This window comes from Phocoena sinus, chromosome 13, assembly GCF_008692025.1.
Source record: "Phocoena sinus isolate mPhoSin1 chromosome 13, mPhoSin1.pri, whole genome shotgun sequence".
Lineage (NCBI taxonomy): Eukaryota > Metazoa > Chordata > Mammalia > Artiodactyla > Phocoenidae > Phocoena > Phocoena sinus.
The window spans coordinates 34,925,846-34,940,550 of record NC_045775.1 but is presented as its reverse complement, the minus strand read 5'-3'; the positions used below and the strand labels follow the sequence as shown (position 1 = coordinate 34,940,550).

General features: G+C 48.5%; 1 protein-coding gene, 1 long non-coding RNA gene and 1 pseudogene across 6 annotated transcripts in view; 2 read left to right on the top strand and 1 right to left on the bottom strand.

Moving 5' to 3' along the window:
• Positions 1-2,826: 2,826 nt before the first annotated feature.
• The window catches only part of MTA3 (metastasis associated 1 family member 3), a 197,564-nt gene continuing 185,685 nt past the window's right edge, over positions 2,827-14,705 (bottom strand). For 4 of the 5 annotated variants that reach the window (XM_032653367.1, XM_032653366.1, XM_032653363.1 and 1 more), the window contains exon 17: positions 2,828-3,491. In XM_032653367.1, the coding sequence (XP_032509258.1) occupies positions 3,466-3,491 (26 nt within the window). In that variant the 3' untranslated portion in view covers positions 2,828-3,465. Of the gene's footprint in view, positions 3,492-4,287; positions 4,362-14,705 lie in introns of all 5 variants that reach the window. The other variant, XR_004352956.1, reaches the window with a different exon arrangement.
• Positions 8,756-9,453, top strand: LOC116764580 (annotated as a pseudogene).
• On the top strand, positions 12,674-13,737 carry LOC116764615. The gene is made up of 2 exons (XR_004352957.1): positions 12,674-13,239; positions 13,580-13,737. It is a non-coding gene; the product is annotated as an uncharacterized LOC116764615 (long non-coding RNA).

Genomic DNA, 14,705 nt, shown 5'->3' with positions numbered 1-14,705 from the left:
AGAGGACCAAGGCCATGCACGTCCTGGGCCTGTTTGCCCTCTGACCTGTGCCCTCACCCTCCCCTGCTCTGCTCTGAGTGGTGGGGGGCTGACCACAGGTTGCCTGTCCCCAGCTGCCAGGTCAGCTGGCTTCCAGCTGGGTTTAGCTAACAAGAGGCAGCTGCAGAAATCTGGAGAGCACGAGGAAGTGAGAAGCCAGGCTATTTCTGCTCCCTCTCTGCCTGGGGGGACCAGGCAGGGACCTGTTTCTGGCACGGACCCTGCCTCTTCATGGCTCCAGCTCCCACCACATTGGCCCTCTGTGGTCCCAGGCCCCCACCAGTGGCTGTGACTCCCGAGATCCAGTAACATGGCCTCTCCCCTCTGTCCTACCAGCTGTGGTTCCCCATCTCCGCGTTGCCCCTCACTCCCCTGTCTGGCATCTCAGCTCTTCTTGTTTCTGTATTAAATGATTCCCTGGATTAAAACCCCTCTGGTTTTGTTTTTTTTTAATTTATTTTATTTATTTTTGGCTGTGTTGGGTCTTTACTGCTGCCTGCCGGCTTTCTCTAGTTGCGGTGAGTGGGGGCTACTCTTCGTTGTGGTGCGTGGGCTTCTCATTGCGGTGGCTTCTCTTGTTGCGGAGCATGGGCCCTAGGCACGCGGGCTTCAGTAGTTGTGGCGTACCGGCTTGGTTGCTCCGCGGCACGTGGGATCTTCCCGGACCAGGGCTCCAACCCGTGTCCCCTGCACTGGCGGGCGGATTCTTAACCACTGCGCCACCAGGGAAGTCCCCAAACCCCTGTTTTAAATACATAGACTGATTCTGTTTTCCTGGCTGGAGGCTGATAGAAACCAGGCTGGGAACTAGGCACAGTTGTGAGAGGCAAAGCTAAAAACCGCTATGTCCCCCTCCCTTGCACCACCTTGGGGATGCAGGGGGGCGGGCGATGACGGGGGGAGAGAGAAGATGGCTTGCGGGCTTCTGCATCCCTGTCCTAGGGAGCACAGACCAGGCTCCGCACAGCACCACTGTGCACGTCTGCTGGGAGCTGTGCAGACAGGTTCTGCATGTCACCCCACAAGCTCACTGCTCACAGTGGTGACACGCCACCGACGCCTACAACGGTGACACTGTGGCCCCAAGAAAGGGGGTGGCTGGGAAACCCTCTCCACGCCAACTGCTCAGGTGGCAAAGGCAGATACTAGAGGCTCCTTGGTGTCCCTCGCCCATTCCCTGGAGGTTCAATGCTGGGGGACTTTTCAGAGGTGCAGTGAGAGTGTGAGATCTTCAGCATCCTCCCTGAAGGAGGACGGGGCTGCAGAACCAGGGGCTTTTACTACACGGTGAAGGAAGAACTTCATGTGGTTCAAAATGAGCTGCACTTGTCCCACAGCTAAACATGAACTGGAACCGGGCTAGGCCTCCCTCTTCTTCCTTCAGACCCGGCCTGGCCCCGGTCTCCAAATCTCCTGGCCTGGGGAAGGAGGGCCTCCCCCCAACAAGCTGACAGCAGAGTCACGGGCGGCCAATTGCTCCTTTAACCACGAGTCACCATTTCATGTGGGTCGGGAGAGGAAAGGGGAAGGGTGAGGGAGCCATTCCACCTTCTATTGTCCACCTGCACAACAAATCCAGGGCAGGGCACAGGGACACAGCTTTGCCGTGTCTCTTTCTTTAGAGGAGAACGTGGCACATGACAGGTGATGCGAGAGCTGGTTGCCTTCTGTCCCTGGGTCTTTTCAGAAAGAGCTCCTCTGTGGGACCCCGAGGGCCATGCCTGCCACCCTGCCCGGCTCACTGAGCACCTCTGACACAGGCCCACCCACGGGGCCCCAAGCCAAGAGCCGGAACAGCTCCAGGAGTTGGCAGTGGTGAGAATGTCCCCAGGGTCACCCCGCCAAAGCCTAAGATGAGAACCGACCCCTCCTGGAAAGAGGAGCCATGATGACCACAAGGCTGGAAAAGGAAAAGGCAGCTCAAGCTCCGAGAGTCGCCCTCAGCCATCACACATCACATCCTCTCTGCTGAGCTGAACCCACGCTCTGAGGATCTAGGCAGCTAGAGGGTCATCGTCATTTTAGAGATACCGCACTCTGCTTGGGTGGCGGTGGGGTGTTCAACGCAATTGGAGCCACTCTGTCCTGCAACCACCTGGCCGTGTGGGGCACCTACTACCAGCCACCCAGCTGTCTCCCAGCTGAGGACTCCAGGGATGCCTGGGAGGTCAAACTCCAGCTGTCTTTCACGCTGCTGGGACCCTGTGCCCTGCAGCCGGAACCTGCAAACAGAGGCAGGGGAGTGGCCAGACTCACACCTGCTCAGGGAGCCAATGGGGCACTAAGTTATTCCTGTCCCCGTGGCTGTGTACACAGAGCCGCAGAGCACTCTGCCTGCGATGCCAGCAGGGCCAGTGCCGAGCGCAGACAGTAGAAACCAGGTCGCAGGCAGGTCTCCCGGGGCCTAGGCACACGAGCTCACACATATGTTTGGGTTGGAAGGCTCGGGGGGGCTCATGGTGTCATACACGCAGACTCACCCACAGACACAGTTCTCTCACTTCACCCTTCTAGGCCACACAGACTCCACCTGCTTAAAATCAACCTGGGTGAATGAGACTCACAGAAGGGCCGACCTGGCTGCAGCTGCTCGCCAGCTGCTTTGGCTGTGAAGGAACAGGGCAGGACACGATGGTTGGTCACAGTGATACCCACACTCAGCTCAGGTTAACACCTGCTCTTGCTGGGGCTGCATGGAACCGAACAGAATGCTAACCGCTCTCCAAAGACAAAGTACAGAGGACATAAAGAGTGCACAGGCTTCCCAAAGACGACTTTCTTATGTTTTGTCAGAACCGTAGGTAATTCTGTACCTTGGTGGTGGGGGGGAGGGGGTCAAATACAGGACGCATGGGGTGAAGGACAAAATTTCCCTATTAAAAAAATGGGGAATGAAGCCTATTGAGGTCAAAGCTGAGTGACAGTGACAGCAAGGATGTGGGGAAATATCATGAACTGCATAAACACTGGCACATTTCTTAAGAAAAATCCATTCAGAAAGATGCCGTGTCCCTCGTGTACACATCCACACAGCTGATGACAGAGCTGAGCTGGCACATGCAGGGCAGCAGCGGCTCTGAGCCCGCAGCAGCCCCACTGCCCCAGGAGACGCAGTGCCTAGGGTGCAGAGCGCCGGAGAAGCAGGGACGTGGAGTGGCTCCCCGAGCCCCTCGATTCCCCAGGCAGGTCCCCCTGGGGCAGCGAGGTCTCTGAGAGGAAAGCAAGGTGACACTGATTCACATGAGGAGACACAGCCTTGGGGACGTACACTCCTGCAGTCTCTTCCCCTGCCCCATCGAGTCTCCATGGGGCGCGTGGAGGTCTCCCACTGAAATGCTCTGGGGAGGGGGCTGCCTCGTGGCACGGCCGTAAACATCAGCAGAACAGAGTAGCAAGTCTTGGATTATAGGATTAAACAGGGATAGCTCAGTCTGACACGCAGCATGTGAATTCTGGAAAAGGAAAGAAACAGGGTCGAAGTTAAACAGGTTCCCACGGCGGAGGCAAGGTGAGAGGAAGGGCGGATCAGGCCTCCCACCACCACCATCACAACCTTCAAGGAAAGGAGGTCGAGCATTGATTCAAATGGAAGCTCGCAATGTTGTTTAGGGGTGGACATAAGGAAAGTTTAATTGAGGCCAAGAAGATATGTGAATGACACTGAAGTACCTTTAAAGCTGGGATTTGGATGGGCAGGTGTAGTGGTTACTGGCAAGGCGCTGCAACACACCAGGCAAGTGCTGACATGTGTGTCAGAGCAACATCACGGAACCTCTCTGACTGGACGCTGAGAAATGGGGAACACACCTGGCCTGCAGGAGGCACACCCCAATCTGAGGTAACCACAACTAATCATATGATGTGGGCACTCGGAGGCTAGGGACATACTTTTCTGCAGAAGGGGAGTGAACTCAAACACCCACAGTGTCACAGTGTCTGTCGTTCCCACCCCCTCCACTTGCCCCCAAACCTTCAACTCTCCTGTCCCAGAGCTGGGCATCCAGACACTCTCAAGAGAAACAAGTAAATGAAAAGGAGAAGTGCTGGCAAACTACGTCACCATCTGGTGTTACACAGTATGTTGTGAAAACTTCTGCTCGGTTATCAGGAAAGTGGCTAGGAGGGAAGTGGGGGGTGTCTGCTGAGATGGGATCAGCTGCTCGGGCCAAGGCAGGGCTCAGATACTCTCCCTCATCACACGCTCTGCAACCAGGAGAGGACACAGGGTTAGGACACAGGGACGCTCACCTTCACAGCCTCCCGCCATCCTGAGGAAGGTCTGCAGGATAGAGCAGAGCTGCGCCTTCACTTCATGAGCCTTTCTAGAATAGGGGAGATATATGCACACAGCCTGGTATTTGATAGGGCTCAGCACATACGTGTTAAATTAAAACCCAGACAATTCAGTTCAGGACTGGGCTAACTTGCTTTATTGATAGGTTACGGAACTGCCTTATTTAACTTTCACCAGAACCTTGTGAGTCAGAAAGGTTAGGAAATTGCTCAAGGTCACAGGGCGAGTAAGTTGAGGAGTCAGGATTTGAACGCAGATCTTCTTAATTCAGGTAAAGTTTTTCCTACTACTCCAAGCCGCCCCATTCTCCATCCAACCCAGTAAGAGCATACTGCCCTCTTCAGTGTCTAAATTAAGGGTTATGTGTGTGTCGGTATCTCCAGTATCTCTCAGAAGCCTCTCTTTTTGTCCACCCCCTATGGAATTAAGCCATCTGCCAGAAGAGTCGCTTGTAAATAGCTTTCCAAGTTTCTGACCTGCCATGGTAAATTATGCTTTCTTCTATCTGTGCTAAACTTACCTGCGCCAGGTTCAAAAGCAACCCTCTCCTCCCAGCAGCTCAGGATCTGGCATCACACCTGCCTTCTCCACACTGGCCATGGTTTTAAGTTGAAATATGTCACCTCTTTGCATTCTGGGCTGAAGAACCCCAGTGCTTACCACCTGCCCTTGTACCGCTTCATGTCTCCCTGCTCAAAGCTTCCTCAGCCCCACTGTGCTTCCTTGAAGCAAGGAACCAGAGCCACGTGCAGGGTCCCAGATACATAGGCCCCCAGCATGGCAGAGGGCCCCAGGAAAAGATCTATACCCATTCTCAGGTCTCCTTCCTAGATGATGTAGCCCAAATCATTTCCCTTTATGCTTATAAATTCTCAAATGTATCAACCTACATATGCTACTTTGGTCTATACTAACCCTGATTCATAGGCACTTTTTTTTTTTTTTTTACAAAATTCTCCCTTTTGGTTTGACTATTCAGAAGTACATAAAGTCCATGGACTTGGAGATTCTGCACTCTAACCAACGGATGCAATGGCAACAACCTTTTTTAAGGTTTCCAGCTACTGGTGTCTGAGTTAATTTCCCTTCCTTCTAAAACCCAGAGGAGAAACCATTATCAGGATTTTGGAGCCCAGAAAGCAGATAAACAAGTGACAACAGACTATGTACTCAAGAATTCCAAGGCTGAAACTGGCAGTGTGAAAACCTGAGAACCCAGTTTATACAAAGGAACTGACACCAGACACCTCTGGAAGTGGGGGGAGGGAGACTGCAGTAAGGGTTAGTTGAAGGCTGTTTGAGAAGCTCTCCTGACTCCATACCCCTAGGCAACTGCCCACCTCCCATAAGTCTGGATGTTTATTCTCTAAAGAGGACCAAACAGAGGGTCTCAGGCCTAAGGGACACAAGGCACCAAGTGCAGCTGAGGGCAGAGCTACCAATCCCCAAACTGAGGGATCAAGTGAACATATGCCTACTGAATGGTGAGGCTGCCAGCCTTCTTCCCCTTGAGTTCCCAGAAAGCAGATAGCCAAAACTTTATTCTCTGGAAAAGAGACTGCGCTGTGGTCTGAATGTCTGTGTCCCACAAAATTCCTATGTTGAAATCCTAATGCCCAATATGATGGTATGAGAAGGTAGAGCCTTTGGGAAGTGCTGAGGTCATGAGGGTATAACCCTCATGAATGGGATTAATGCTCTTATAAAAGAGACCCCACATGTTCCCTAGCTCCTTTCATCATGTGATGACACAGCAAGAAGATGGCAGTCTGCAACCTGGAACAGGGCCTTCGCCAGAACCCAACCATGCTGGCACCCTGATCTTAGACTTCCCTGCCTCTAGAACTGTGACAAATTCCTGTTGTTTATAAGCCACCCACTGCAGTATTTTGTTACAGCAGCCTGAATGGACTCAGATAGATGGGAAGAATCTTCTCTGGGAAACTTGACCAGTCTGTAGAAAAAGACCTGAAGATATTGGCATTTGGGCCACCCAACAAACAGCTCGGCCTGATCACCATACTGTGAAGTGCACTGTAGGCTCAAGCACAGAGCTTTCATCTTATTTTAGTCTCCTACTCTGAAACATTCTTACAGAACCAAAGGTCATCAGGAAGAAACCTCTAACACAAATATTAGAGACCAAAACAAACAAAAAGAACACAAATTGGAAGACATAGATTATTCATGGAGAAGAAAACTCAAGAAATGAAAAACACTATCATTGATATCCTCAAAGAAGTAAGGAAAGATACAGTCTCCACAAAACACAAACAGTATACTATTAAAAAATAGCTTTATAGGGTTTTTAAAATCTGTGCTGGAACAACATGTGCTGGCTTTAGAGATGTGAAAAGAATCATTTTATTTTGAGTTTAATAAAAATAGAAAAATTCATTTATAAAACTAAAGACAGGGCTTCCCTGGTGGCGCAGTGGTTGAGGGTCCGCCTGCCGATGCAGGGGACGCGGGTTCGTGCTCCGGTCCGGGAAGATCCCACATGCCATGGAGCGGCTGGGCCCGTGAGCCATGGCTGCTGAGCCTGCGCGTCCGGAGCCTGTGCTCCGCAGTGGGAGAGGCCACGACAGTGAGAGGCCCGCGTACCGCAAAAAAAACAAAAAACAAAAACTAAAAACAGATTGGGACTGACATATACACAATACTATATATAAAACAGATAACTTGTAAGAACCTGCTGTATAGCACAGGGAACTTTACTTAATACTCTGTAATGGTCTATATGGGAAAACAATCTAAAAAGAATGGATATATATATATATATATATATATGTATAACAGATTTACTTTGCTGTACAACTGAAACTAACACAATATTGTAAATCAACTATAATCCAATAAAACTTTCTAAAAAAATCTTATTGTTTTCCAAATTATATATGAGAAGCAGCATAAAAAGGGAATTCTAGTAATTATGTATTTTCAGACTCAGTTCTAAAATAAAATGTAAACTTTTCTCTCCATAAAAAAATGCATGCATACATACATGTACGTGTGTGTATGTCTGTGTGTGTCTGTGTATGTGAAAAATAAAAGGCTATTTTTAAACCTTAAAAAAAAAAAGACTAAAAACAGGAGAAAAAGAAAACTGGTGTGTTCATATTAATATCAGACAAAATAGATGAATTTAACAGAAATAAAAAGGATCATTTCATAGTGATAAAAAGGTCAAAAAGACATAAAAATTCTAACTATATACTCAATAACAGAATTTCAAAATTACATGAAGTAAAAATTGGCAGAATTAAAGGGAGAAATTAGACAAATCTGGTTTGAATATAAAGTTGAGTAAAGTAGTACTCTCCAGAAAGTAGAGAAAAAAGCTGCAGGGAAAGAAAACTGGAGAGAAACAAGAAGAAAATCAGAAGAGCAATGCAGGAGGCCCAACATTTTGCTCCTTTTTTCTGCTGTCTGGTCCCAGATGCCTTAAATGTAATCAGCCCTATTTCCCCAGGACTTGCTCTTGGCCTAGCTCACTGACTGCCCCAGAGGGGTTCCTGTAGGCGCTCAGTGCCGCTGCAATCAGACCATCACGGAAAGGGTCTTCTCAGATATCTTCTTAGGAAGCTCCATCTAATAACAAAGCTGCCTTCAAGCTTGCTCTTCAGTTTTACATTAATTACTTTTCATATTCATGGATATGTAAATAGTCGCTGATAAAAATAAATATTTGGTTGAGGGAGGAACACGCATAAATTATAACTCATGTTTTCTGAGCTTAAAGAGTGCTCAGTCATCTGGAAGGGAAAACAGGAAACACTGAAGGAAAATAATGAGCAAGGTTGGGAAGCTTAAAATAAACCCAGTGGGAGTCTCCAGATCAACTAGGCTGTGACAAATCCTTCCATTTTCATTGCCCCTGGGGCTCTGCAGATTCGGAAGACTTCTGCTCACTTCTTTACTGGGATCTAAAGAGACTGTGGGCGGCGGGGGCCGGGGGAGCAGTGGGAGGGGGAGGGGGGTGGAGTGGGAGGGGGAGGGGTGGGAGGGCCCGATGCGGCTGGTTGGTGCAGTGTCTTCCGCCCTCTGCAGCCGTCTGCGTCTTTTTTCTTTCCTTTTCGCAATTTTGAACATTTTACAAGACGAGGGGTTCGAGGCAAGTGAGAGCATCCTGTACGTCGTGGAGGAGCCCACGGGCACTTGGCGCGCTCCCTGGGGACTGCACTGGGAACCTGAAAGTTTTTTGTTTTTATGCAGATATATTTATATTTTTATGCACATGTATTTATAAAGACATAGGTAATTTTTTTTTCCTCCCTTGTCTCCACCGCCTTGAAAGCGAGAACTTTTGGCAAAGGACGGAGGAAGAAGCTCAGCAACATTCTGGGGGGAGGGTGGGGTGGGGTTTTTTTTTTTTTTTTTTTTTGGGGTTTTTTTAAGAAAAAAAAAATTGAGTGCATAGAGATGGAGAAAATGTCCCGACCACTCCCACTGAATCCCACCTTTATCCCACCCTCCCTACGGCGTGCTCGGGTCCTTGCTGGAGAACCCGCTGAAGCTCCCCCTTCACGAAGACGCATTTAGTAAAGATAAAGGAAAAGAAGCTGGATGATGAGAGTAAGAGCCCGACGGTCCCCCAGTCAGCATTCTTGGGACCCACCTTATGGGACAAAACCCTTCCCTATGACGGAGATACTTTCCAGGTGGAATACATGGACCTGGAGGAGTTTTTGTCGGAAAATGGCATTCCCCCCGGCCCATCTCAGCATGACCACAGCCCTCACCCTCCTGGGCCGCAGTCGGCTTCCTCAGCTGCCCCCTCCGTCATGGACCTCAGCAGTCGGACCTCTGCACCCATTCACTCTGGCATCCCATCCCCAAACTGCATGCAAAGCCCCATCAGACCAGACCAGCTGTTGCCAGCCAACCGCAGTACTCCAAGCCCCATTGACCCTGACACTATCCAGGTCCCGGTGGGCTATGAGCCAGACCCAGCCGACCTTGCCCTCTCCAGCATCCCCGGGCAGGAAATGTTTGACCCTCGCAAACCCAAGTTCTCTGAGGACGAACTGAAGCCACAGCCCGTGATTAAGAAAGCTCGCAAAGTCTTCATCCCAGATGATCTGAAGAGCACTGGAGGAAAAAGTCCCCAGCAGATTTAAGTCACTGCTGTCATCCAATACCTCAGATTACCTTCAGTGATGCAGAATCATAAAATGTCCAGGTTTTGGGACTTCCCTGGTGGCGCAATGATTAAGAATCCACCTGCAGGGACTTCCCTGCTGGCGCAGTGGTTAAGAATCTGTCAGCCAATGCAGGGAACACGGGTTCAAGCCCTGGTCCGGGAAGGCCCCACATGCTGCAGAGCAACTAAGCCTGTGCGCCAGAACTACTGAGCCTGTGCTCTGGAGCCCGCGAGCCTACTGAGCCCGTGCGCCCGAGAGCCCATGCTCTGCAACAAGAGAAGTCACCGCAATGAGAAGCCTGCACACCGCAAAGAAGAGTACTAGACCCTGCTCGCTGTGACTAGAAAAGTCTGAGCGCAGCAACGAAGACCCAACGCAGCCAAAAAAAAAAAAAGAATCCGCCTGCCAATGCAGGGGACACAGGTTCAAGCCCTGGCTGGGGAAGATCCCACATGCCACAGACCAACTAATAAGCCCGTGTGCCACAACTACTGAGCCTGCGCTCTAGAGCCTGCGAACCACAACTACTGAAGCCCGCGCGCCTACAGCCTATGCTCTGCAATGAGAGAAGCCACCGCGATGAGAAGCCCCCTCACCGCACGGAAGAGTAGCCCCCGCTCACCACAACTAGAGAAAGCCCATGCGCAGCAACAAAGACACAACGCAGCCGAAAATAAATAAATTTATTTTAAAAATAAAATAAAATAAATAAAAAATAAAGAGACTGTGTAGGGAGATGCCTAAATCAATTGGTTTCTGGAGTTGGTCTTTATTTCCCTGGGGCATCAAGATCTAATACTGATGTCCCAATAGCTTTCTCAGACATTTGTGCCTGCTCTTTGGATGAATGAGTCAAACCTCTGCTGAGGAAGAACTGTTTCTCAGGGACCCAATTCCCTCCCTCTGCTGTCTTCCCTTTCCTTTCCCAAGCATCTACCCTTCCTGCCAAAATTGGGACCCAGCTATCAAGTCAGAGGTTCACTTTCTTTCTCAGAGGTTCACCTTCTACGTCGCTGAGAATGGGAATACACAGGGATAGGTTGGTTAAAAAGGTTTCCTGTAATGACCCTTGCAGGTAAACAGAGACACTTATTGAGGAGGCCAGGGCTGGCTCTCACAGTTGACGGCCCTTGCATAACTACCACGGACTTCAGTCACTCTTCTAAGGCCTCCCTATTGCTGAGAGGGTCTCAAACCTAGACCTCTTACAGGCTCACACACTAGCATTTTCCTCAGGGGTCAGGACAAGACTATTCCCTGGAAGAAACTGTGATATTTATTAGTAAACCCAGCAATGGTCCCAGGGGTGGCCAATTTGGCATCCTTCCAGAATGTGTCAAAACACCAAGGTGTTGATTATTCACACCTAAGGTACTTGGGCCTGTCTTCCTCCACAACCCCCGCTCCTATGGCTTCACAGTGTGAGAGAACATCCACTGCCCTCAGAAGACGCTTCAGCAGTCCTTAAACTCTCCAGAGACATTAGATAAGCTTCTATAATTGCTTCACATTCAACAAACTCTGGGCCATAATGATCCATTATAAAAACTGAAAAAAACTTGAAAGGGGCTTTCCCTGGTGGCGCAGTGGTTAAGCATCTGCCTGCCAATGCAGGGGACATGGGTTCGAGCCCTGGTCCGGGAAGCTCCCACATGCCGCGGAGCAACTAAGCCTGTGTGCCACAACTACTGAAGCCCGCGTGCCTAGAGCCCGTGCTCCACAACAAGAGAAGCCACCGCAATGAGAAGCCCACGCACCGCAACGAAGAGGAGCCCCCGCTCACCGCAACTAGAGAAAGCCCGCGTGCAGCAACAAAGGCCCAACACAGCCAAAAATAAAAAAAAAATAATCAATAAATAAATTTATTAAAAAAAACAAAACTCCAAGGTACTTTGATATATTTAATCAGGTTATAACATTATACCTTGGGACAGGAGACCAGAGGTGAGTTCAGGGGCACTCAATGTTCTTCCATAAAAAATGGTTTAGTCTTCTGAAATGACATAAAAATTTTGACAGAAGGCAGCCTGGGCCGAAGCAGGCCGAGAAGCACCGTCAGCCGCTCCTGGCAGTCTATTTTTATTGGGATTTGTGAAGACAGCAGATGCATTCCCAGAGCTCTCTCACTGGTACAATGGCCCTCACCACCACCCATTTCCCAGGGTGGGAAACAAACAGTTGGAGCTGCTGAATCACTATTTCAGAAACAAGTCATCAAAAGGACAGTCTTCACACACCAGATCATAATATTATACTTAGAGGCATCCACATTAGATACCCTCTTCATGGTATAAAGACATTGAGAGATGATGTTACTCAATGCAGAAAACAAATAAGAAAAATAACGACCTGCAGTATACTCACATACCGCAGGGGAAATAAGCCAGAGGAGAGCAGATTAAAAAGAAGTTTATTGTACAATTCATCAACTTCCTCGCTCAGATGACCTGACTCTGTCCCACTGAAAACTCACCTCTCTTCTGAGCCTGTTCCTTTGGTTTTCCTGACACTCTGAGTCCTGCTTCAGCAGTACCCTTGGAACAAAAGCCATGCCATCTCAGAGAAAGGTTAAGAGCACCCCCAGCTGATGCTCCCTTTGTCTGTTATCACTACACAGCAGAAGCTATTCTCAAGGGTCCCCATTTGATAAAGATGGAGACATAGCAGGAAGTCCCCTCGTCCCTGTGCAGTGCGATGGAAGATCTGCTGATTGACCAAACCTCAAGCATCTTGACAGCGGGGGGGGGGAGGGGATCCCAGGCATCTCCTTAGGGGGTCGGGACAGGGTGAGAGATGCCTGTACAGCCCCTCTGCCCCTCTCATCTCTGGAGTCTTTTCTGACCCAGGCTTCACTCTGAAAAAGATTTCGCTGCCTCAGGTGGATGGTGTTCCATCCCCTTTGCCATAGGGTCTCTAATCACAGGAACCTACAGGAAGCTGAATGAGCCCTCTTTATAAACCTAATTTTGTCTTTAATACTCTTCTAAATAACTTAAGGGCAATTTTTCTTTATAGATACTGTCCCCTTTTATGTGCAAATATACATTGGAACATACCGATTTACCTTCAAGCAAATCCAAGAGTCATTTTTTTGAGAATCATACCTTTAGGCAAGAAATCAATGTAATTATAAGGAAAGTATTGACATTTTATTTATATACAATTCACATATGACTAAAAAAACTTTGGTTGATATTGTAACAATTTTCAAAATAGAACATTAACAATAGTTCTTCTTTAAAGGAGGGGATGGAATCTTAACACTTAATGAACACCTACTATGTGTCAGAGTCAATGCTGGGAATATCATATAATTTAATTGAAACACATCTCACCTTTAAGTGATTGTGGCTTTTCTCTATTTCTTTTTTCTCCCCTCTCTCTGACACTAATATAGCTCCTATCCCCTAAGTTCCAGTAAAAGGAGGGGGGTACGATATGGGCAGAGGAGCTTCACAGAGGCAGGAGATGGAGGTGACGGCTTTGATTAGACAATAATGGCTTACACTTCGCAGTCTGAGCAAAGAAAAGTTGCTCTACCTTCCTCTCTATATTTGCAGACACAAACCCATCTCCGATACGCAGAAACACCTCCCAGGTACATGCTGTACTCAACACACAGATCAGGGATACTTATTTACCCAGTGGAAACAACCTTAGACTTGGAGTTTATATCTCATCTCTGCTACTTGCTAGCAGTGTGACTTTGGGCAAATCCCTTCATCTCTTTGAGCTTCAGATTTTTTCATTATTAAAATGCAGGTTAGGGCTTCCCTGGTGGCGCAGTGGTTGAGAATCTGCCTGCTAATGCAGGGGACACGGGTTCGAGCCCTGGTCTGGGAAGATCCCACATGCTGCGGAGCAACTAGGCCCGTGAGCCACAACTACTGAGCCTGCGCGTCTGGAGCCTGTGCTCCACAACAAGAGAGGCTGCGATAGTGAGAGGCCCGCACACGGCGATGAAGAGTGGCCCCCGCTTGCCACAACTAGAGAAAGCCCTCGCACAAAAATGAAGACCCAACACAGCAAAAATAAATAAATTAATTAATAAACTCCTACCCCCAACATCAAAAAAAAAAAAAAAAAAAAAAAAAAAATGCAGGTTATAACACCTACCTCATAAAGTGTTTGGAAGATCAAGTGGTGTAAAGCAGGTGAAAATTTTTAATCATTATAACAACACCGTTAAGGCAAATGAAATCTGTACTTTACAGAAGAGGGGAAAAAAAAAAAAAGGTTAAGGAAACCAAGTGATTTACCCAAAGCCACATAGGAAATAATCAGAGAAGCCAGCAATTAATCCCCTCTGACTCTGAACAGTCAGATGTGCTTTTTTCCATGGCACAGACAAATTCCATCTCCCCTGCTGCCCTCCCTTTTGGGCTCTCAGACATGGAAAGTAATGCCTCTTCTATCCCCACTGATCTCAGGGCCTTCTCTCTTCACAGCCACCTGGTGTTAGCCAAAGTCAGCCAAATGTGGTAGATACTTGGTTGGCTGGCATTAGGAATGTCATCAAAGCATCTGTAAGTCAGAAGAGGAGACAGGATTTGGAAAGCATGTGGCACACCACTGGACCTACAGCCTGACAGGAAAGGCTGAAAGTAGGGGGACTGATTCGGATCTGGGGAAGTCTGCACTGACTCCAAAAAATGAGGCTTCTTATGTATGCAGGTTTTGTTTTTTACCCTTGGAATTTAAGCTCCATTCACAGAGGCCTGTGTGTGGCTGGGTGCCACAGGTTAAGAGGACACAGAGTCCTGACTTCCAGCCCCCAGTCATACCAGGGCCTTTAAAGGACCAGGGCCAGGGCCAGGTGAAAGACAGTGACTTTCAGAAGATAAGAAGGAGCTGCCCATCTTTTTTTTTTTTTTAAATGTCAGGTAAAATCCTTTCTACCAGCAGAAATCCAGAGACTCTCTTCCCATTATGAAGAACCTCCAACTGAGGGTGGAGGCTGAGCAAAGGGGGCAAGCTGCTAAGGGGACAGGAAGCCCTAGAGCTGAGAGACCTGGATATTTCAGTACAATCAGGCTTTGCTTCCAGTTAGATTAGTTCTGCCCACCAACATCCTGTCCGGTGTTCTCATCTGTCTGACATGCTGATAATTACAGCAGTGCTAACTGATTTTATTATTGGATCACACAGGGCAAAGCTCTTCCATGAATTTGTACCTATCAATTCCAGTGTATAATGGTATTAACTCTCCCATGAAAACTCACTATTAG